Source organism: Capra hircus, chromosome 27 (assembly GCF_001704415.2).
Source record: "Capra hircus breed San Clemente chromosome 27, ASM170441v1, whole genome shotgun sequence".
Lineage (NCBI taxonomy): Eukaryota > Metazoa > Chordata > Mammalia > Artiodactyla > Bovidae > Capra > Capra hircus.
In genome coordinates, this window is record NC_030834.1 from 9,716,213 (window position 1) to 9,738,423 (window position 22,211).

Sequence of the window (22,211 nt, forward strand, 5' to 3'; positions counted from 1 at the left end):
TCACAGCAGGTGGGGAAGACAGGTCTGAGGGAGGCTGGATGGGGGCACTGATTTAAGGTCAGTCTGGTGTGCGTGGACACGTTGGGTAGAGGGGCTGACAGTTCACTGCCAGGCTTGGGGCAGGGGTATGATGAAAGCGGAATAGATGGGGAGGAGGCTTGGCCTTAGGAGAGCATCACTCAGCCCAGGCTCTTGTCCCCAAAGCCAGACTCGTCAGCCAAGTGATGGATCTATGTTAATATGGTTTCATTCCTGGAAACCACCCATGCCCTGCTCAACTTAGCTGAAAAGACAAGAAGAATTAATTCGGGGCAAGCATCTGAAAGTGTCACTACATTGGGAACTGGAGTGGTGAGCTGGGGGCGTCTCCCCAACATCAGGGCTGATGCCAGACGGCCAAGCTGTCATTTCTGGCAGGGTGACAAGGCCCTGATCCTCTGATGTGAGGCACTTGCTCATTACCTGGCATCCCAGTGGTCATGACCATCTGCTCGGTGCCCGCCCCCCCCAACAAGATGGCAGAGCAGATTGCAGGAGACAGCAGCGCCTGCATGCCAAGCGTGAGGAGGATGAACGCACTCCACACTGGACAGAAACAAGAGTGGCCTTCCTAGTGCTGCTGGTATGTGAAAGAGGCTCCTAGTTAAAATACAGGAAAGGGCACTTCTGGTCAATGAACCAGGACATAGACCTTGTCCTCAAATGATGCTCTACTTCTCCATTAATCACTTGATTCCAGACACAATAAAAGCACCACATCTGTTCAAATGAGGAAGCGATTGGTGCTGGCCTGAGTAAGCATACTCCAGAGGTCTGGGCTGTCTAATGCCAGCACGTAAGAGGTTTAGCTGATAAAAAGCATGCTTCTGGGTAACTGTTTTCCAGCCATGCCCGTGGTACCTGTGTTTGAGTTGAGTTAGTTTGGGTTGTACTAGGTAAACCCTACAATCATAGTGACTTAGTACATCAGAAGTTTATTTCTCTGCCACGGAACATCCAGTGGGCAACTGGGGTTGGGGACGTGGGGTTCCAGTCCACGTGGTCATTCAGAAACTCAGGCTTTCAGAGGTTTCACTTCTTTAATGTGAGGCAGGGGGACCAAGGCAAGGGTACCCGACCCTCAGGTGGAAGAGCAGGTTCAAGATCACGTGCAGGATTTCCAGAGCCAGTCTCCAAGCGGGCACACTGCTTTTGTCCCAGATTGCATTGGCCAGAACTAGTGCTAAGGGACACTAACTGCCAGAGAGGATGCCAAATTCAGTTGTTTTTTTTGTGGTTGGAGAGAAAGAAAAAGTACAGGTATGTCTGTGTTACAGAAACTGTGGAGGATTGTTTCCAAAACATTCTTTCTCATCATTGGTGCATAGAGGCTATCTATTTGACATCATCATCTGTCTATCCATCCCTCTGTCTTTTAGCTATTAGTTATCTGTCTGTCTAGCCATCCATCCATTTATTATCTTTTTATCTAGCGTCATCATCTATCTGTCTGTCTATATCTACCACCATCATCACTATCATTTCCCATCTTTAATAACAGAGTGAGCCCCCACCCCCGACGACACCTTCCACAGAAAAGTGAAGATCTCGCAACAACTTGCATCTAGTCACATGGCTTCCTCCTCCTGCCCTTCTATGCTAATCACCATCCTGAATCTGATCCTCACATTTTGCCAGACATTTTCAGAGTTGTGTCTTCTCTACATGGATCCTAAAAGTATATCTATTTTTAGTTTAGCTTTTGACTTTGTAGAAAGGGTCTCAGGCAGGTGCTCTTTGACCCACTTTTTTGTGTAAACATTGGATTGCCATGGTTCGTCCCTACTCTGGGATGTTGTGGGCCCTCATTCACATTGCGATTCTGCCTCAGTTAATTACTTCCCCTCTGGCAGAGGCATGCCAGGGTGATTGCAGGTTTGGTATTTGAACAGTGCTACCATCATCATCCTTTACATGCCTCGTGTCCTCATTGAGTGAGAATAGTTCTATCCTGTCGACTAGGAGTGCCGTTGCTAGAGTGCTTAGCTTGATTAGATTATGCTAAACTATTCCTCCTATCAAAAATGGGTGAAAGACTCCATGTGTCCATACCTTCACCAACAAATGATAGAGATATTTTCGTTTTTACCAATCCCCTTGTCATTATTCAGGAGCATAGCACACATACCTTTTTATACTTCTCTTCCCCTGGTAGCTGAATTACCTAAGCTATTATCATTTTCGTTACTTCTCACTGCATCCCAAGGCAAGAAACGACACAAGATCTCAAACCAACCCTCAGATGGGAAGAGACGTGCTGATTGAAGAACCACAAAACGGGTAGACCCACAGGCAGGCTTTTGTCAGTTTGTGGATGGGTAGCCCTGCCTCCGTGACATTTTAATCCCTGTGTCTTTCCATCTTGGCCACTCCAGACGCTATTACACGGGCTCTACAATTCTGCTGATTTTAGGCAAAGCAGCACAGAAATCAAGACCAAAGAGCAATCCCCTGAGGAGCCAATGGAAGTTAAGCAGGCTGGGGGAGCGGGGAAACGGGGCTGAGATTGCCTGCTGGCTGGCTGATGGACAGCCACGCGGCATTGTCTGAGCGCAGATGAGGATAAGAGCGATCGTTTCCCCTGCAGCAGCTCAGCTCAGTCCGGCTCTGTCCTCCTCTGCAGTAGGTTACAGGTGCAGAACTGTGCCTCCAAGCCCCAGCTGTGACGGTTGCATTCAGATCTGCCCTCAATCTGTCTGGTTCAGTAGGGGCAGAACAGTGACGGTCTTATGAAGATAAATCACACGAACAAGTTCCAGTAATGGGATGCTTATTTATGAGCTGTGTTTGTGAAGGCTTGGATCGACTGTTCGAAAGCCAGCTCGTGTTGGTCTTGCAGCTTGTTAAGAAAATCCACCTGTTTTAAGGGTGCGCCTACTCCACCCAGGCAGCTGGCACCCCGGGAAATGAAGAAGCCACGTTGCTTTGCTTCTTTCTAGTCAAGGGTGGGGGCAGGGCGGAGCCTGGGCTTTGAGACGTGTGCGGCTTTTCCACCTGGGCGTGCAGCGCTTTAGTTTGATGGAATGGGCGACAGAAAGCATAAAGGGCGTGTTCTTCTCCCCTGTACTTTCTCCTCCCCTCTCCTGCTCTTTGTGGCTTGGTGATTTATTTTTTTCTGTCTATTTCTGGCTGTCCTCCCGAGATGGAGGCTCTGTGTTTGCTCTGATTTGAAGGGATGAACCAAGGGAAAATCCAAGTTCTCCACCACCCTGCCATGTCTCCCCTCTGATGGGGCAGAAAGAGAAAGAAAATGCTCCTGGCCCACTGTGACTGGCAGGTGTGCTGGAGTTTACCCATTCATACGCTATGGAAGCAAATGGCTTTTCTTCTTTTTTTAAATTTTATATTGGAGTATAGCTGATTAACAATGTTGTGATAGTTTCAGGCACACAGCAAAGCAACCCAACCATATGCATACATGCCTCCATTCTCCCCCAAACGCCCTTCCCATCCAGCCTGCCATGTAACATTGAACAGAGTTCCTTGTGCCATTGTGGCTTACCCATTTCAAATATTTTGTTTATTTATTTTTGACTTCACTGGGTCTACCTGGCTGCGTGTGGGCTTTCTCTAGATGCGGCAAGCAGGGCCTGCTTTCTGGCTGCAGGGTGCGGGCCTCTCCTTGCCGTGGCCTCTCCTGTTGCAGAGCACAGTCTCTAGAGCATGCGGGCTTCAGTACTTGTGGCTCTCTGGCTCTAGAGCACAAGCTGATGGGCTTAGCTACAGTCTTCCCAGACAGGGGGCAAACCCTTGTCCCCTGCATTACGAGGCAGATTCTTAACCGCTGGGATGCCCGCGAAGCCCTGGTTATCCATTTTAAATACAGCAATGTGTACATGTCAGTCCCAAACTCTCTAACTATCCCTTCCTCCATCCTTTCCCCACCTCCCTGGAACCAAAAATTCTTTCTCTAAGTCTGTGAGTCTGTGTTCAGTTCAGTTCAGTCATTCAGTCATGTCTGACTCTTTGCGACCCCACGGAGTGCAGCACATTAGGCCTCCCTGTCCATCACCAACTCCCAGAGGTTACTCAAACTCATGTCCGTTGAGTCAGTGATGCCATCCAACCATCTCATCCTCTGTTGTCCCCTTCTTCCACCTTCAATATTTCCCAGCATCAGGGTCTTTTCCAATCAGTCAGTTCTTCACATCAGGTGGCTGAAGTGTTGGTGTTTCAGCTTCAGCATTCAGTCCTTCCAATAAATATTCAGGACTGATTTCCTTTAGGATAGACTGGCTGGATCTCCTTGCAGTCCAAGGGACTCTCAAGAGTCTTCTCCAACACCATAGTTCAAAAACATCCATTCTTTGGTGCTCAACTTTCATTGGAGAAGGCAATGACACCCCACTCCAGTACTCTTGCCTGGAAAATCCCATGGGTGGAGAAGCCTGGTAGGCTACAGTCCATGGGGTCACTAAGAGTCATATCTGACTGAGTGACTTCTCTTTCACTTTTCACTTTCCTGCATTGGAGAAGGAAATGGCAACCCACTCCAGTGTTCTTCCCTGGAGAATCCCAGGGACAGGGGAGCCTGGTGGGCTGCCGTCTGTGGGGTCGCACAGAGTCGGACACGACTGAAGCGATTTAGCCTTAGCAGCAGCAGCTTTCTTTATAGTCCAACTCTTACATCCATACATGACTATTGGAAAAAACAAAGCTTTGACTAGATGGACCTTTGTTAGCAAAGTCAGGTAAATAAGTTCATTTGTATCAGCAAATGGTGTTTCTTCTGATGAAAGTGCCCTTCCAGGCCCCTCAGACCCGTCAGCTGGGCGCAGTTGGGTTCCTTGCCTGGTCCTGCCAGACTCCTCAGGCTGTCCCCGCAGCAGCCTCACACAGGGCCCCGTGGGAAACCCGGACAGAAGGGCTCCCACCTTCTGGATCACCTGTCAGCCCCACCTCTGCCCACATCCCCTGTCTCTACTGCTTACTGGAGATAAAGGTCCAACATTGAAACCTCAGCAGGAAGGTTAAGCCTCTCAAGTGACATAAGGGAGAGAGCCAGCCCCTGCCTACTAGCTGGTGTGGGTATTTTATTTATGTGCAAGGAGATAGGGATTCTGGGTGTGTTTCTGCAGAATGGCGTGCACTGAGTCCAGCGTGTGAACCTTCTTGAGAGATCAGAGCCTTGGAGGAGCTGTTCTCTGTGGCACTGCCTGTGCCTAGGGTGACCCCAGCACATAGTAAATGCTCAGCAAAACCCAGGTGATGATTAAGGGGGATCTGAGCGAGGCTGTAGGAAATGCTGGTCTCGGGTAGAGGCTGTCCAGTAAATGTCATGGCAAATCTGAGGGGCTGGAGTCTTTGGGAGCCTTGGGCTCTGCTGAGCCTGCTGGAGTCTACAGTCCAAACTCACACGTCCTGACAGGGCACAAGGGGTCAGGGAGCAGGCACATGTGTGTGCGCCCTCAGAGGCTGGCCCAGGCTGGGGGCTTGTTTGCTACTCACTGCTCTGGGTGTCCTTGGCCAGCCCCGGGCCATACGTGCACAAGACCGACAGATAACGGTTCCACGGCCCGGGGCTTGGGGTAAGGCGTGGGCCCAGCAGAGGCAGACGCCTCTGAGTCAGGATCACGGAGGCTGATTTTACAAGTGAAGAAAATGGTGCCATCAAAAGGCAAGTATTCAAGGGGTGTGAGTCAGCCTTGCAGCTCCTGGTGATGCCAAGCAGAAGAGAGTGGTGTGAGGGGTTCCTCCCACCCCGCCACACTGCCTCCCCTCATCAGAGAAGAAGAGTTGTGTCTTCTCTGCATGGATGCTAAAGGGGCATCTATTTCTAGTTTAGTTTTTGCCTTTGTAGAATGGATCTCAGGCAGGTGCTCTTTGACCCGCCTTTCCGTGTTAACTTTCGATTGCCATGGTTCTTCCATCCTCTGGGCTGTTGTGTGCCCTCATTCACATGGCAATTCTACCTCAGTTTATTCCTCCCCCTCTGGCCCATGCAGATGCAAACTCTGGCTGGAAATCAGAGCTTTCACCTGCCTGTGGATGGTTAATGAGGAGGGACCTGGACCGCCACACTCCTGCCTCTGAGCATCACCAGGAAGGGGAGGGGGGGGCAGCAGCCAATCAGCAGAGAGGGCTTCATCCCAAGAAACAGGGAACCCTAAGGTTCTTCAGGCTGGTTGTGTCTGATGTTTGTCCTGATCTCGGCCACTTCACAGAGGTTCCAGGTCCACAGCTCAACCTCCTGGGGGTGTGTGGTGAATGGAAGGTGAGCGTGCAAGCTCTGCAGACCCTGCGAGCTGGTCCCGGGTGGCGGCTTCAGTTGTGTGTTCTCTGCCCTATTTCTCCCTTGGGTGCTGTTTCATGAAAGTCCAGTGTGCTTCCATTTCTGGAGCACTTTCCGTGACTTTTTTTTTTTTTTTTCTTCTTCTAAGGCTGCTTGATCTGCTGTCATGGCAACCAGTCTTGCATCCCCCAAGTCATGCAGAGGGAGGTGTGAAGGGATGAGACAGACCCGGCCCGTCCGTAGGGGTTCCTGGTCCCTAGAGGCGCTGGAGGGAGGTGGGGAGTCACTGTGGAGATGTTTATAAACTGGTGTGTTTGTCTCCAAATCTTAGTTTTCTGAGGGCCGGGAAGGTGGTGGGGAAGGTGTCTTCTGTGCCCTGGAAAGACAGTGGCAGGGCCTGAAGACGGTGGAGCAAAGATCAAGACCCAGCCACAAGGACACCAAGCTGGGCTCCAGTTCGGGCCCTTTTTCAAGTGGGATATAAACTCTGAGGCTCACAGAGAAGGAGGCCAAGGCTTATTTGTTTTGTGTTGAGAATGGCCCAGCCCCAATCCTTACACCTTTCCTCCTTTGAACAGTTTGATCCCTTCCAATTTTGGTGAAAGAAAACAGGAACCATTTCAGTAGCCTTTTTGATATTAATAATTTTAATTTTATAATGTGTCTGATTTGGGGGACTTCCCTGGCGGTTAAGACTTCATCCTCTGATGCAGGAGGTGTGGGTTCGATCCCTGGTCGGGGAGCTATGATTCCACACGCCTTGCCACCAAACAGTCAAACAGCAGAAGCAATATTGTAACAAATTTAATAAAATAAAATAAAAGACTTCAAAAATGACCCACATGAAAAATCTTTTTTAAAAAAAGGGGCTGATTTTAAATGGCAGTGGCATACCTCCTGGCTGTTTCACATTCACAACCAGAGGCAGTTTCGTTTTAATTGGTGGCATTTTCAGTCAACCGTTCAGCTTGTCAAAGTTGAAAGAGACAGGAGGAGTCCAGTCTTCCCACACTGGGCACTGGGGGCAAAGCCGCCCAGAGTGGTGGCCGCGGGAGCCCAGTGCTTTGCCAGGGGCGGGCACGTGGTGTGCTGCGGAGGGTCTTGGCTGGATTAAGAAGAGCTAGCCAGACTGGATGGAGGGATGGGGTGGTTTTGCAGGCTGTCAGGCCGAGTGGGGGGAGCAGGAGTAGGCACCAAATTTGAGGGTGAATCAGACTATAGATGGGCAGGCAGAACGAATGGGAAGAAGGCCCTGCCTCCCAGTTTGATTCCGATAAATGCAGAGAAGAGCATTTGGGCCCTGAGGTCACTTCCAGCTTCCCAGATTTCACCGGGATAGTCGAGGCTCCCTTGAAAGGTGTCTGCCTTTCATTTTCATATTTTTTTTAAATGGTGGCTCCTTAGACAGGCAGTAGGGCAACAGACTGAAGGGCTCACTGTGCTGAATTCCGCCCTGGGGAGGCAGTCAAGATGGGGGCTGAGCTGATGGACACAGAGTCAGCCCGGCCTTGGTACCTGACTGCCGCTTACAGGCTTGTTTACTCCATCCTCACCTTAGGTTCTCAACTGGTCAATGAGAAGGAAGACTCTACCTGCCTCTTGGAAGGATGAAGTCGGGGGGGAAGGCCCTTAGCACTAAGCCCAGCTCAGGAGCCCCACCTAATATGCTTATCGTAGTGCCCGTCTTTATTCCTCTGGGTCTAGAGCTTTCACAAGGGTCCAACACTGTGAGGGGGCATTTTAGATGCAGCCCCTGATACTGATGGCTTAAAGCTCCACATTCAGAAAACGAAGATCATGGCATCTGGTCCCATGACTCCATGGGAAATAGATGGGGAAACAGTGGAAACAGTGTCAGACTTTATTTTTTGGGGGCTCCAAAATCACTGCAGATGGTGATTGCAGCCATGAAATTAAAAGATGCTTACTCCTTGGAAGGAAAGTTATGACCAACTTAGATAGCATATTAAAAAGCAGAGACATTACTTTGCCAACAAAGGTCCGTGTACTCAAGGCTATGGTTTTTCCAGTAGTCATGTATGGATGGAGAATTGGACTATAAAGAAAGCTGAGCACCGAAGAATTGATGCTTTTGAACTATGGTGTTGGAGAAGACTCTTCAGAGTCCCTTGGACTGCAAGGAGATCCAACCAGTCCATTCTGAAGGAGATCAGAAATCCTGGGATTTCTTTGGAAGGAATGATGCTGAAGCTGAAACTCCAATACTTTGGCCACCTGATGCAAAGAGCTAACTCATTTGAAAAGACCCTGATTCTGGGAAAGATTGAAGGCAGGAGGAGAAGGGGACAAGAGAGGATGAGATGGTTGAATGGCATCACTGACTCAATGGACATGGGTTTGGGTGAACTCTGGGAGTTGGTGATGGACAGGGAGGCCTGGCGTGCTGTGGTTCATGGGGCTGAAAAGAGTCAGACATGACTGAGCGACTGAACCGAACTGGTACTGATGAGTTCACAAAGTCACATGGATTAGCAGTCTGGGAAATGCAGAAATCTGCCCCTAAGTGTGAGAGTAATTCTTTGGTTGAAATTTCCATGAGTCTTAAATCCTATTTTTTAAAAAAATATTTATTTGGCTGCACCAAGTCTTAATTGTGATATCTTTATCTTTAGTTGAGGCATGTAGGATCTAGCTCCCTGACCAGGGATCGAACCTGGGCCCCCTGCATTTGGAGCATGAAGTCTTAGCCCTTGGACCACTATGGAAGTCCCTTAAATCCTATTTTTTAAAGGACTTGTGAGGGAGGAGAGTAGGTGAAGGAGTAGATTAGGTTGTTAGACCTTACAGATAAGCTTTGGAGTGAAAATGCCCAAATCTGTGAGGAGATACCCAAAGGTGGGGATCACCGAGCTGAAGGCATCTCTCTCCAAGGGCCAGGGGCACAGAAGTGTCACCTAGGGGATCATGACGGCTGTTGGCTATCATAGAGCCACCCCAGTGAGTGGCTGTGCATGCAGAAAGTTGGTCCACGTTCAGCCTTTGGGTGGTGTGTTCTTCCTTTATGTCCCTCCAGGAGCAGGTCACAACAGGAAGAGTGCAAGTGGGCAAGCGAGAGGGTGGGACACACTTCTTATCAAAATGCTCCGTCTGTCACTGTCAGTGTCTCCTGACAAGAGGAGATTTGAAGCATTCATGAAGTGTGAGGTCTTCACAGGCATCCAGCCCCAGTATCAGCTGCCAGTGGAATTCAGTGAAAACAAGACATTTTGGTGGATGATATTAATATACAACAGAAAGCCTGTGATGGCAATAAAGGCTATGATTTTAGCACACCGATAGTGTTATCTTCCCCCTTACTCTTGAAGGTGGTTCTATTTGTTTCTCTGCTTCAGTATTTACAGCCTCCTTCCTGAGAATAAGAATAATGATAATATAAAAATAATAACATTTGTAACAGTAGTGGTGATATCTGTTTTTGAGTGTCTGCCGTATGTCACAGTCTTTGTTAGATGTTTTCCATCTACATCTTCTCCAGTCATCACAATAACCCTGGGAGAATGTTTACCCCACTTCACAAATGAAAACAGGGCTCAAGGAGGATATATAACTTGCTCACAGACCTAGTTGGTGAGGGACCAAACCTGGATCTGAACTAATGTCTTGTTTTCCTCTAAAGGCCCTGCATAGGTTTGGGGATTTTTGAGACAGAAGCTATTTTAGCATTATTAGAAATGGAACGGAATGAAGAATATCAATCTTGGCTACCAAGCCTCCAGTGTCTTTGGGTTTTCAGCCTGTGTTTCTCAAATCTGCTCTTGAGGAGCAGCAAGAGGCAGAAAAGAAGGTTTTCTTATCTGCCTTTGATTGAAGATCCTGAAAAAGGCCATCCCCGGCACCATGAGCAATGCATTGGGACCTGCCTCTCCTCTTTCCATCTGGACCTTCAGCTTGGTGTCCCCTTCTCTTCTTGCATTGTCCTCCCTCCTCCCCTTATGCTGCATAATCCCGAATTAGCCCTGCCAGTGCCCTTCGGATGTGTCGTCTTAATGCCTACCGATAGCAAGATTTTTGTTTTCCTCTGTGCCAGGGAAAAAAATTAGCTCGAGCTGGAACCCATTTCCCTTCACTCTAATCCTATCCGTTTTCAAATTTTCAACTCTAATAGAACTGGAAGAGTTCTTTAAGATTCTTCTCATCTCTTGAAATCCTGTAGCTTTTTTTTTTTTTTTTAAACCAGCCCATTATACTTGCTGCCTGTGTCTTAGGTATTTGGTGGGTATCTGTCTTCTCATTAAATAGCTCAGAAAGATTTGGAAGACAGGAAATGTGCCTTCTTTTATCCTGATGTCATCCCGATACATAGTAGATGCTCAATAACCATTACTTGGTTATTTTTAAATTTTGGCCATGCTGCGTCTTTGTTGCAGTGCACGGGCTTTCTCTAGTTGTGGTGTGCAGGTTCTGGGCTTCCCTTGTTGTGGCCCGTGGGCTCTAGAGCTTGTGTGTTCACTGATTGCAGCACGTGGTCTCTCTAGTTGCAGTGCACAGGCTTCATTACCCCAAGCATGTGGGATCTTAATTCCCCAACGAGGGATCAAATCTGAGTCTCCTTTATTGGAAGGGCGATTCTTAACCACTGGGCCACCAGGGAAGCTCCCCCCCCCCCAACCCGCCAAACCATTATTGAATAAATAGAAGCTCCTCCTCTGTATTTTCTTTTTTATTACCCTCAGCTCCACCTCTGCACCTTTCACTGTCACTGATACATGTTTAAGCAGGTCTGTTGCTTTATAGAGACCTGGGTTAGCACAGAAGAATCTGACCACATTCCTGTTCTAATACTGCCTCCCATTCTACTCTGGGCCTTGATTTTCCTAAAATACAGGTAGCACTTTCCTCTGTGAACGCTAAAGAGCTGAAGTTCTTCAGACCTTCAATGTTTGCTTTGAAATGTGCCAGGATGGGGAATACTGAGAAAGCTTTTGTTCAGGTCAGTTTCAAGTCTTGGAAATCAAACTCCTTCTTTCCTTCCTTTCCTTACTTTTTTCTCCTCCATCACAATGTCCCATTGCCTCAGAGTTCAGTACAGTCAGCATGTTCTTAGAGTTGGGGGTCACCACGCCTTGGCTGTGGGCCAGTAGGATTGGTCAATAAGTGATCAATGGTCCAGCTCTGTTGCAGCTCTAGCAATGATTCAGCACCATGGACAAGGCTAAGGAAAGCTTCAAGTTTTCCTGCCTTTTCTTCCTAGCTCTCCTATACTTCTGAAGGCTAGGGAAGCTAAGATCCTCTTCTAAACAACCTGGAGAAGGGGAGCAAGTAGCAGCTTTCCCCTTTGGGAATTCCACTTTTTGAATCATAAATCAGAACTTCTGGTCATCTAAAGTAACTAACATAGAGTTCTCTTGTCTTGGAGAAAAGGCCTCCTGCACAGACTAGACTGGCCCTTGTTCCCTGATGGTCTCCTACTGTAAATTAACTTATTCCAGGCCTTGTCAATTTCAGGGGGAGGGAGTCTTTATGGTCCTTTTCCTGCATGTGGGCTTATTCAAGTCAATATTCTTATATAAAACAGTGGAAAAAGCCAGGATATTCTCTTCTTCTTTTGATTTTTTTTTTTTTTTTTTTTAGTATACACACTTTATATTCTGCCTTTAAAGCTATTTCTGCTGCACAGCTGCTTTACCAAGACTCAGACTCCTACGGGCCCCACTTGGTCCGCCATGTACCTTGAATATCCTTTCACACTGTTTGATTTCTGCAGTTGGTTGTATAATGAGGAGGGAGTATGCAGTGAGTCTGGAGATTCCTATTAACCAGGTCACCCATGAATCTATTTTTGTGCTCTTCTTTATTAGAAATAGCAGGGAACATGATAATATTTAAACACAACTGCTTAGAGGAGCTTGGCTTCAAAATACACCTTCCCAAGTTTTCTTTTCCCATTTGACATTTCAAAATGTTGTACTACATTTTCACATCATCAAAGTGCCTCCTCTCCTTTTGCATTCCAAGCTGTGAATACAGACCGTTGCAAATGACAGTAGATATTTCAGAGGGTCATTTGGATTCGTGATCCTCTGCCCACATATTGGGAATGTTTCATTTTGTTCTTGGCACTGCCTTTGAAGATGGTCCATAAAAAGATACACACAGACCAAGATGATAAAGGAGGATGGGGGTTGGGAATAGATGGAAGAGAGCTATCTCCAGTGCTTGAAGGAGGGGACCTTATGAGAAAGGGGAGTAGAATTATTCTGTATTGTTCCCAAAGACAGAGTCAACGAATGGAATGTACAAGGGGACAGATTTAATTCAACCTAAAGAGTGCGTAAAGACAAGTGCTGCCAGATTCTGGAGCAGGTTGTCATGTGAGGCAGAGCGCCTCCAGGCACTATAGGTGCTGAACTCCAGGTTGACCAGGCTGTCTGCCCAGAATGATCCTTCCAGAAATAACAGGTCCGTTTCAGCTGTGAGAATCACCTGTCCTTACTCCTTGGCATTACTGTCGGAACTCGGGGCATTGGAAACCACAGGTGCTCTTGTCTCTTGGCAGCAGAAACTCTGCATCCTTTTGAGTTGCTTAATACAAATGTCTTCATGGGCCATGACAGCCAACGTCAAGGTAGAAAGGGATTTTGGAGTTGTTGAGGCAGGCGGCCTTTTGTTTCAGGAAGATATTTTATTCTTGAGACACTGCTATTTATTTGTTTAAAATGTATTTATTTATCAACTTTTGTTTATGTATTTATTTCTGGCTGTGCAGGGTCTTTGTGGCTGCACATGGGCTTTCTCTAGCTGCGGCGATGGGAGGCATCTCTTGTTGCAGAGCATGGGCTCTAGAGAGCTCAGTAGTTGTGGCGCACGGCCTTAGTTACCCCGAGGCACATGAAGTCTTCCCGGATCAGGGGTTGAACCTGTGTCCCCTGCATTGGCAGGTGGATTTTTAACCAGTGGACCACCAGAGAAGCTCAGCAACCCAACTATTTAGATGATTTGTAAAAATGTCTTTAATTGGACAGCAATCTTTCATTTGTTGCATTAATCAAGACTTGCCCAATATCTTACCAACATTGGTATGCCATTAAAAATAGGATAGTGATCCCTTTTAAACAAAGGGAGCTCTACAGTTTATATTACCTTCTCCTCTTTTGATATTCTCTGCAATTCTCCAAGGAGGCATGGAAAACAGTATTTTCTCAATTTTCATAGGAAGAAAACAGACCTACAGGGCTTAGTGACTCATCTGTAGCATGCAGCTGGCAAGCCGTGCTCCACCTGGGACGGAGCTGGAAAGTGGGAATTGGAACCACGGAAGCTGGGCGGTGTCTGTGGCCATGCCAAGCATCTGCAGTGTGGCTTTGGGCAGTTTCATGTGTACAGTGAGGGCGTTGGAGTCGGCTGAGTCCCAGGGGCCCACCCCACCCTGCCACCTGGGCTTTTCTGGCCTTGGCACCTGGCAGAGTCCTTACTCTTTGCCTGGCAGGTAGGAGGTAAGATGAAGTGAAATTTTGGGTCGGAGAAAAGCATCATGATGTGCTGGTGTGTGTTTCCAGGGTGGTGGCCTTATATGTGATGCACTTCCGTGTCAGACCACTTTCACAAACCCACGAACCTTGGCTACATTGTTTTTTCCCTGCTGTGCAGGATGTGGGATCTTAGTTCCCCAACCACGGATTGAACCTGTGTGCCCTGAATTGGGAGCTCAGAGTCTTAACCACTAGACCTCCAGGAAAGTCCCTGGCTGCATTTTAATTCAGAGTTTGGAATTTGAGGATGTTTGTTTGCCTTTGCAGGCTCAGTTGTGGTGTGGAGGGGTAGAAATACTCTTTATGAATTTCCTCTGCCCTACATGTAGACGAGTCAGTAGGAATAATGAGGGCTCCTCACTTTACGAGATATAGGCTTGCAAAAAAAAAAAAAAGCAATAGTTTAGTCTGATTTTATTTTTTAATTGTCTGAGTATACCTGAGCATGCATGCATGCTAAGTCGCTTCAGTCACGTCTGACTCTGTGACCCTAGGACTGCAGCTTGCCAGGCTCCTCTGTCTGTGGGATTCTCCAGGCAAGAATACGGGAGTGGGTTGCTGTGTCCTCCTCCAGGGGATCTTCCTGAGTGACCCAGGGATCGAATCCATGTCTTTTACTTCTAACCTGCATTGGCAGGCAGGCTTTTTCCCACTAGCACCACCTGGGAAGCCCCAAAGTATAGCTGCTGAACTCAAAACTCTATTTGATATTGCTTGGAAGCCCCTTGGGGCTTCCCTGGTGGCTCAGATGGTAAAGAATCTGCCCACAATGTGGGAGACCTGGGTTCGATCCCTGGGTTGGCATGGCAACCCACTCCAGCATTCTTGCCTGGAGAATCCCCGTGGACAGAGGAGCCTGACTGGGTACCGTCCATGGGGTCACAAAGAGTCAGACACGACTGAGTGACTGAGTTTGTACAAGGCTCTTGACAAAGCTAACCTGTTTCTTTGTACTACAAAAGCAATTCATATTCATTGCAGAAAATTTAAGAAGAAAGAAAATCATGTCACTATCTATAATCTCCCAAAGACAGCTGCTACTAACATTCTGTTTAAACTTCCTGGAATGTTTTTCTGCACACCTCTACATGTTTTAAAAGAAATTAGAAATGTATAAAAGAAATGTATAATACTGTACATACTGATTTGTAAGCCTTTTGCTGTTAATGATAAATGTATTCCTACTTTACTAAATATTCTATGAAAATAATTGATCTGAGTGTGGATTTGGGAGGTATATAGGATTCTAGCAAGCTGATGTATCAAAATTCATTTAACCTAGTTCCCACTCTTGGCTATATTGGGTGCTTACAGCATTTTGGTAGTATAAATTATTTTTGAAGATATCTTCTCACATAAATTCTTAGTAATACAGTAGACATAAGTCTGATTTGTCATACATAGAAAACTAAAGTTAGATTTCAGGTTTTCAGAGTATCAGCCAAGCTGTTGAACATTTATGAGAAAATGGTCCACAGTACACTTTCTAAAGGTGACGGACATGGTCGCCCCAAAGGTGTGGGGAGATCTCCCCGGCTGTCACCATTGTTGGATCTGGTACCAGGCTCCTGGCTTCGTCACACCCTTAATGTCCTACATCAACACCATGGCGGTGGATTCATCTTTCTTTTCTGTTGATTCTCTTTTAGCCTGATGAAGTCCTCCGATATCGATCAGGACTTATTTACAGACAGTTACTGCAAGGTGTGCAGCGCACAGCTGATATCGGAATCTCAGCGTGTGGCCCACTACGAGGTAAGAACAGCTTTTCCCACTCAGGGTGTTCAGATGGAGGAAAGAGCAGCCTGAGTCAAGGTCGTGGGGCTTGAGGGTTCTGCCTCTGGACTTGGGGCAGATCTGAAGAACCGCAGGGCTTGAGCACACAGTCTGAGGTCAGGTCAGGACAGAGGTGCACGTGTGGGGTTGCAAAGAGGGCTGAGGATGGCATTTTCAGGCCCCTGGTGGTTTCCCAGGTCCTGCTTTTCCCTTTGGACCTCAGCCCCGCAGGGAACCCAGTGGGCTTCCTCTGCTTGTTGAATCTCTCACTGCTCATCTCTGAAGTTCCTTCCAGGGATGCATGAGCGCCAGCTTCTCTGTCCTTTTCTGACGCTTGAAGGAAACCTCAGAGACCCTTTCTCCATTGCTGGAGGGGCACACGGCAGCAGCACGGGCCCAGCACCAGATCCTTCCGCCTTCTGGCTGCTGCTCCCACAGGGTTTATCAGCAGAAAGACGTCCAAATATTCTTGAAGGACATAACTCAGTGGCTTTGACTTTTTAGGATGGGAGCTCAAAAGGCTGCTTTTTGATCCCTTTTTTGGGAAGAGAGGATCAGAGGAGAGAGATCGACCCGTTTCTGAGGGGCGAATGGGGAGCACACTTGGAGAACAGAGGCCCCTGGCCCCCCAGATGCTGCCCAGGGCTCGTAGCTGTGCAAGAGAACACACACCAGTGAGAACACGAGCTTTCAAGGGTAATAATTTGTAAGTAATTTTAGATTGGAGGGCTTAGCCAGCAATTTTCTTTTTGTCGCATCTGACAAATGCCAGTTGTCACTGTCACTCACCACACTCCTCTGAGTCTCGGATTCCTCCGAGCACAGGGAAAACAATAATAATCGCACGCGCACGCAGACACTCCGGGACCCGTTCCTTGGCCCCTGTGTGCTCCTCGGGGTTTTGCGGTGGCCAGATGAGAGCCCTTGAAATGGTTATTTGCGTGAATACTTTGGCAGCTAGAACGTGTGCCCACCATGCAAAATTACATTGTTTCTCATTATCTACTCTGTGGCAGCAGTGTTTGGACGATGGCAAAGAAAACTTGCTCTTCAGAGGAAAACTTAAAAAAAAATCAGCCTCTGCAAAAAAAAAGTCAGCATGTTCTTTTGTCAGTAGGCAATCAAGTGGAAGAAGAATAAAATGTGAACACAAAAGGGTGAGCTAAAGTGGAAGGTAGCCATCTTTTGAAATGAAGAATTTCTAAATTCATTAGATATTGCTTTGTAAACGCATATGGTTTTTTTTTTTTTTATTAATTCCATTTCCTCACTGAAGGAAACTCAGGGTATTTGTCCCTGCTCTGAAATTCCATAGCCCATTATGTTCTCTCTTTATTAGATCTTTTGGGTTCCCTTTTTAATCATTTTACTAGATTCTGGTAAGGAGCTTCCCTGATAGCTCAGTTGGTAAAGAATCTGCCTGCAATGCAGGAGACCCTGGTTCGATTCCTTGGTTGGGAAGATCGGCTGGAGAAGGGTTAGGCTACCCACTCCAGCATTCTTGGGCTTCCCTTGTGACTCAGCTGGTAAAGAATCTGCCTGCGATGGGGGAGACCTGGGTTTGATCCCTGGGTTTAGAAGATCCCCTGGAGAAGGGAAAGGCTACCCACTCCAGTATTCTGGCCTGGAGAATTCCGTAGACTGTATATAGTCCGTGGGATCAGAAAGAGTCCGACCCGACTGAGCGATTTTCACTACTAGATTCTTATCACCAGAAACAGAGTTTATTCATCTGCTCTTCCGTAATTCCTGGAACAGTGTCTGCCTATCACAGCCACTCACTGAACTTTTGTTTACAAAAATAACCTGGTGACCCTGTCCAGGCAGTGTAATGTCAGAAAATCAAAAACAGCAATTCTTCTTAAAGGAAAAAAAAATCTTAGCTGCTCAGTTACAGATTTAGTTATTTGAACTCAGCTTTTCCTCTCACCACACTGTACTGTCTGTGGCCGAATCTAATGGTTTAGAAGATGTGTTAGGATTTGTTGCAAGCAGCACGGGTGAGCTTCCCCGGTGGCTCAGATGGTAAAGTCATCTGCTTGCGATGCTGGAGACCCGGGTTCCATCCCTGGTTTGGGAATATCCCCTGGAGAAGGAAATGGCAACCGACTCCAGTCCTCTTGCCTGGAGAATTCCATGGATGGAGGAACCTAGTAAGCTACAGTCCATGGGGTCGCAAATAGTTGGACATGACTGAGTGACTTCACTTCCCTTTAGCTCAGGTGAGATAGAGAAGTGCAAACAATCACAACAGACCTTTAGTTAGCGGAGTTGCGCATCATCAGAGCAACATGAGATGCATTCCAGTTAACCAGGGATGGGACCTCTGAGTGATGGTTCATGCCCTGCCTCCGGGCAGTGGTGGGCCCTTCCTTCAGGAGAAACAGGAGCTGAAAAGCTGCAGGGGGTGCAGAAACGGCTGAGTCAGGACCAAGCACCCCTTGTGTAGTCGCTGGGCTCCCGGCTTTGGTTACGAGAAATCCTTCATTCCTCATCTCCAGGAGGATGACCTCTATCACATGATCCCCAAGGCTGTCTGAGAACAGATTTTCTGGTTCAATTCATCCCCCCCCCCCGCCTCCACACACCCCCTTTGCTGGAATTGAGTATAGAGTGGGTCCCTGTGAGTCTTGTGGCCAGAATTTGGCCTGTATACGCCAGTGCTGGATTAAATCTCCAAGATGGAGTTTGCTTCTTGATGAAAGTGAAAGAGGAGAGTGAAAAAGTTGGCTTAAAGCCCAACATTCAGAAAACGAAGATCATGGTATCTGGTCCCATCACTTCATGGCAGATAGATGGGGAAACAGTGGAAACAGTGTCAGACTTTATCTTTTTTGGAGGCTCCAAAATCATTGCAGTTGGTGACTGCAGCCATGAAATTAAAAGATGCTTACTCCTTGGAAGGAAAGTTATGACCAACCTAGACAGCGTATTAAAAAGCAGAGACATTACTTTGCCAGCAAAGGGCCATCTAGTCAAGGCTATGGTTTTTCTAGTGGTCATGTATGAATGTGAAAGTTGGACTGTGAAGAAAGCTGAGTGCCGAAGAGTTGATGCTTTTGAACTGTGGTGTTGGAGAAGACTCTTGAGAGTCCCTTGGACTGCAAGGAGATCCAACCAGTTCATTCTAAAGGAGATCAGTTCTGGGTGTTCTTTGGAAGGAATGATGCTAAAGCTGAAACTCCAATACTTTGGCCACCTGATGCAAAGAGTTGACTCATTGGAAATGACTCTGATGCTGGGAGGGATTGAGGGCAGGAGGAGAAGGGGACGACAGAGGATGAGATGGCTGGATGGCATCAGTGACTTGATGGACGTGAGTTTGGGTGAACTCTGGGAGTTGGTGATGGACAGGGGGGCCTGGTGTGCTGCAATTCATGGTGTCGCAAAGAGCCGGACACGACTGAGTGACTGAACTGAACTGAATTGAGAAAGAGAAAGCTTGATTGTTTTGCCAGATATAGGGGGCCACAGAGGGCTAATGCCCTCAAGATGGTGTGTCCGCCCTAGAGCAGGTATCGCGGAGTTGCACAGTGTTCAAGAAGTAGGGCGTGGCCAGCTTGTGAACACTCTTCTGATTGGTCGATGAGGAAGTCGTGGCGAGTCAGCATCATCAACTTCTGCTTCCAGTTGGTCTAGGATCTGCATCCCTGTGGGCCGTAGACAGTTACCTTCTTCCGCCTGCTGGGGGTTTCATTGTCTGCAAAACAGCTCAAAGGACATGGCTGACAATGTTATCTATAGCCTTTGAGGAAGAACTAAGGTCCTTGCCTTTTTTTAATGGCTAACATGTTATGATTTTGTTTTGCTTGACTGTTTTCCTTTCTGCATTTTCTCACTTCTCTGATTTAATTTATTCTTTGACTAAAATTTTTCTACAGACAAAGGGCAGGCAGAGAACGTGGCTGGGGGTGTGTTCTAGTCATGTTTGTTACAGTCCCCAAACTCACATTGGCCATGTGGTCACATTTACTCTCAATACTCTATCACTGATTTTTCACTTGAGTATGATTTTACTCTCAGTTTGACCAGATCATATTCTCAGCCCTATATGGGGCAAATCAGTGACAATCTACTGTGTATCTTCTGCGTGCCCAGCATTGTTAGTGTTTGCCATCACAGGGGTTCTGGGTTATATCAGGAGTAGTCTCTGCCCCTAAGAAGCACATCAACTCCATTAGAAGGAAAAGCTATGAATACTTTGGTGTGGTACCTGTGTGTGTGTGTGTGTGATACGAAGAACAGAACCTGCAGATTCTACTCCTAGGGAGAGGCTGATCTAATTTAATATAAACAAAGTGTCCATTCTTCTGTCCATTTGGCTTTGTGATACATATGCTGTGTGATGCTATTAAATTTTTTGATCTTCGCAAATTCCAAATTCAAAAGGGTGAGTCATCACCAAGATCTGTTATGGTCAAGAGAGATTTGTGGAGGATGACATGAATTACCAAGGCTTCAATGGATTGGAGTAGGAAATGGCAACCCACTCCAGTATTCTTGCCTGGAAAATTGCATGAACAGAGGAGCCTGGCGGACTGCAGTCCATGGGGTTGCAAGGAGTAGGACACGGCTGAGCCTACATGCATGATGGATGGTTTAAATTTAGTGATTACTGGAATAAGGGGACTTGGAATCTCCAAGGAGCCCTACAGATACCAGCCTGATTGGACTCAAAGATTTTTCCTAGAGTGGCTGGCAGCACCTTCAGGTAGGGTGGGATCAAGAGGTAAGGAAACGGGAACCTGGACTCTTCTGAGGCTCTCAAGTTTTTGAGAGCATAAAAATAACTGAGCCTTTCTGACTGATAGCTTGTTTATGGTGGTCAAGATGTATTGTTGGGAAAAGAACAGTTCTTTATGTAAGCTTTGCCAAGAGCCCAGCATGCCAGTCCACTGAAGTTGGAGAGAAAAAAACACAGCAGATGTGTAATGGCTAATAGCTTCATGCCCCATTTAAAAGCCTGAACCTTTGTATAGGAGGACAGAACAACCTAATATATGTCTAATGGACCAAGCACTTCCATGCTATACTTTTAAGATCTCTTTTTGCATGTGAACTCTGGGAGTGAAAAAAGAAGAGACATAACGACATTATTGCTTTTCTTATTTGCTAAGCATTAATAACATGTTAATGTTTCAGTAGAAAATATAATTAGATGCTGTCTCTTCTCACTGGTTGAATAGTCTGAATCCGTAGAACAAGTAGATTCAGACAGAGAAGGGAAAGAGAAAGCGTTCAGATGAACATACCTGAATGTTACAGAAGTTAACAATCATTTCCTAGTGAGGCCACGAGGGAAGGCGTGGTTTTCTAGGTACAGGAAGAAGAGGATCCCAACCCTATGAGAATTGAAGCCAAAAGGGGAGAAAGATTATTTCTTGGAGTAAAACTCGAGGCAGAAGATGCATGATCGGATCTGGAAGGAGAGAGAAGACTCTTGTTAGGCAGACCCAAGGAAGGCAGTCATCACAGTACCAGCCTGGAGTGTGTGTCTGCTCTGTGAACCCTAATATCCCTTGTGTTGTAATTAATCATTGTTTGTGAAATCCATGTCTCAGAGGCACCTCCAAACAAGACGGTGAGCTTCCCGAGGGCACACTGGAGTCATGCCTTGTGTTTCTAATTTATTAATATTTCTACGCTTGGCCCATGGTAGTTGCTCACTGGCACTTTGAGGTTGATGAAGAGGCTGGGCTGGGACTGGTGGAGGGAGGTTGTGGGGCAGGTTTCACAGAAGCCTTGATGGCTACACCAGAAGAGGTGACTGTAGACTGGAAGTCACTTGGTACTCGGAGCGACCTTCAAGGTAGAGGTGACAGTTCCATAGTTACAGGAAAGACGGTTCTCCAAGCTGATGGGAAAGTCTTCAACCATCCCTGAATCTCGTAGTAATGTGGGTTCTGGCAAGTGCACCCCGTTAGCTCACCCAGGAAAGTCAGAATCTAGTCTTTCTCTCGTCAGTAGCAGCAGGCACTGGGCATGCTGAACAGATTGCTCGGTTTCACCTGCTTTGATGGCCTTCCAACACAACTCTGGCCTTCCCTAGCTTCTGTCTAAAGTGGGGAGTAGCCAAAGGGCACTTTCCTAGTCTCTCTGGGTCAAATAGTAAATGGGACATAAGTGTTTTGTGGGTAGAGCCAACAGGGTAAACCCGAGGTCCCTAATAAGTGCTGATTAGTGTCTTTACCTTTCGGTGCTAACAGTGCCTCTATTTGGGGCTTCCCTAGTGGCTCAGTGGTCAAGAACCCACCTGCCAATGCAGAAGGCATAAGAGACATGGGTTTGATCCCTGGATCAGGAAGCTACCCTAGAAGAGGGCATGGCAACCCACTCCAGTATTCTCGCCTGGACAATCACATGGACGGAGGAGTCTGGCGGGCTCCAGCCCATGGGGTCACAAAGAGTCGGACATGACTGAAGTGACTTAGCACAGCACAACGTCTCTATTACTTCCTCGCTCTTCGTCCCTCACCCCTTTGTCTCCACTTTGCTTCTTCTCTGGGCTAATTGCCTGAGTGAGCGGGCAGGCTAGACAGCTCCTGACCCACGTATGAGATTTGGGGGTCAATAGTGTGTTCTGTTTCTGCAGCCCATTGGACCTGCCAGGTGCCAGGCTAACTGGAGTCCCTTTATCCTCGCACCTCTCCTGGTGATGCTGGTGATGTGCTCTG

The 22,211-nt window shown here is 47.3% G+C and overlaps 1 protein-coding gene across 1 annotated transcript in view; it reads left to right on the forward strand.

Moving 5' to 3' along the window:
• The window catches only part of ZMAT4 (zinc finger matrin-type 4), a 315,794-nt gene that overhangs the window by 62,831 nt on the left and 230,752 nt on the right, over positions 1-22,211 (forward strand). Inside the window, exon 2 of the mRNA XM_018041759.1 lies at positions 15,411-15,516. Within this exon, the coding sequence (XP_017897248.1) occupies positions 15,415-15,516 (102 nt within the window). The 5' untranslated portion in view covers positions 15,411-15,414. The remainder of the gene's footprint in view (positions 1-15,410; positions 15,517-22,211) is intronic.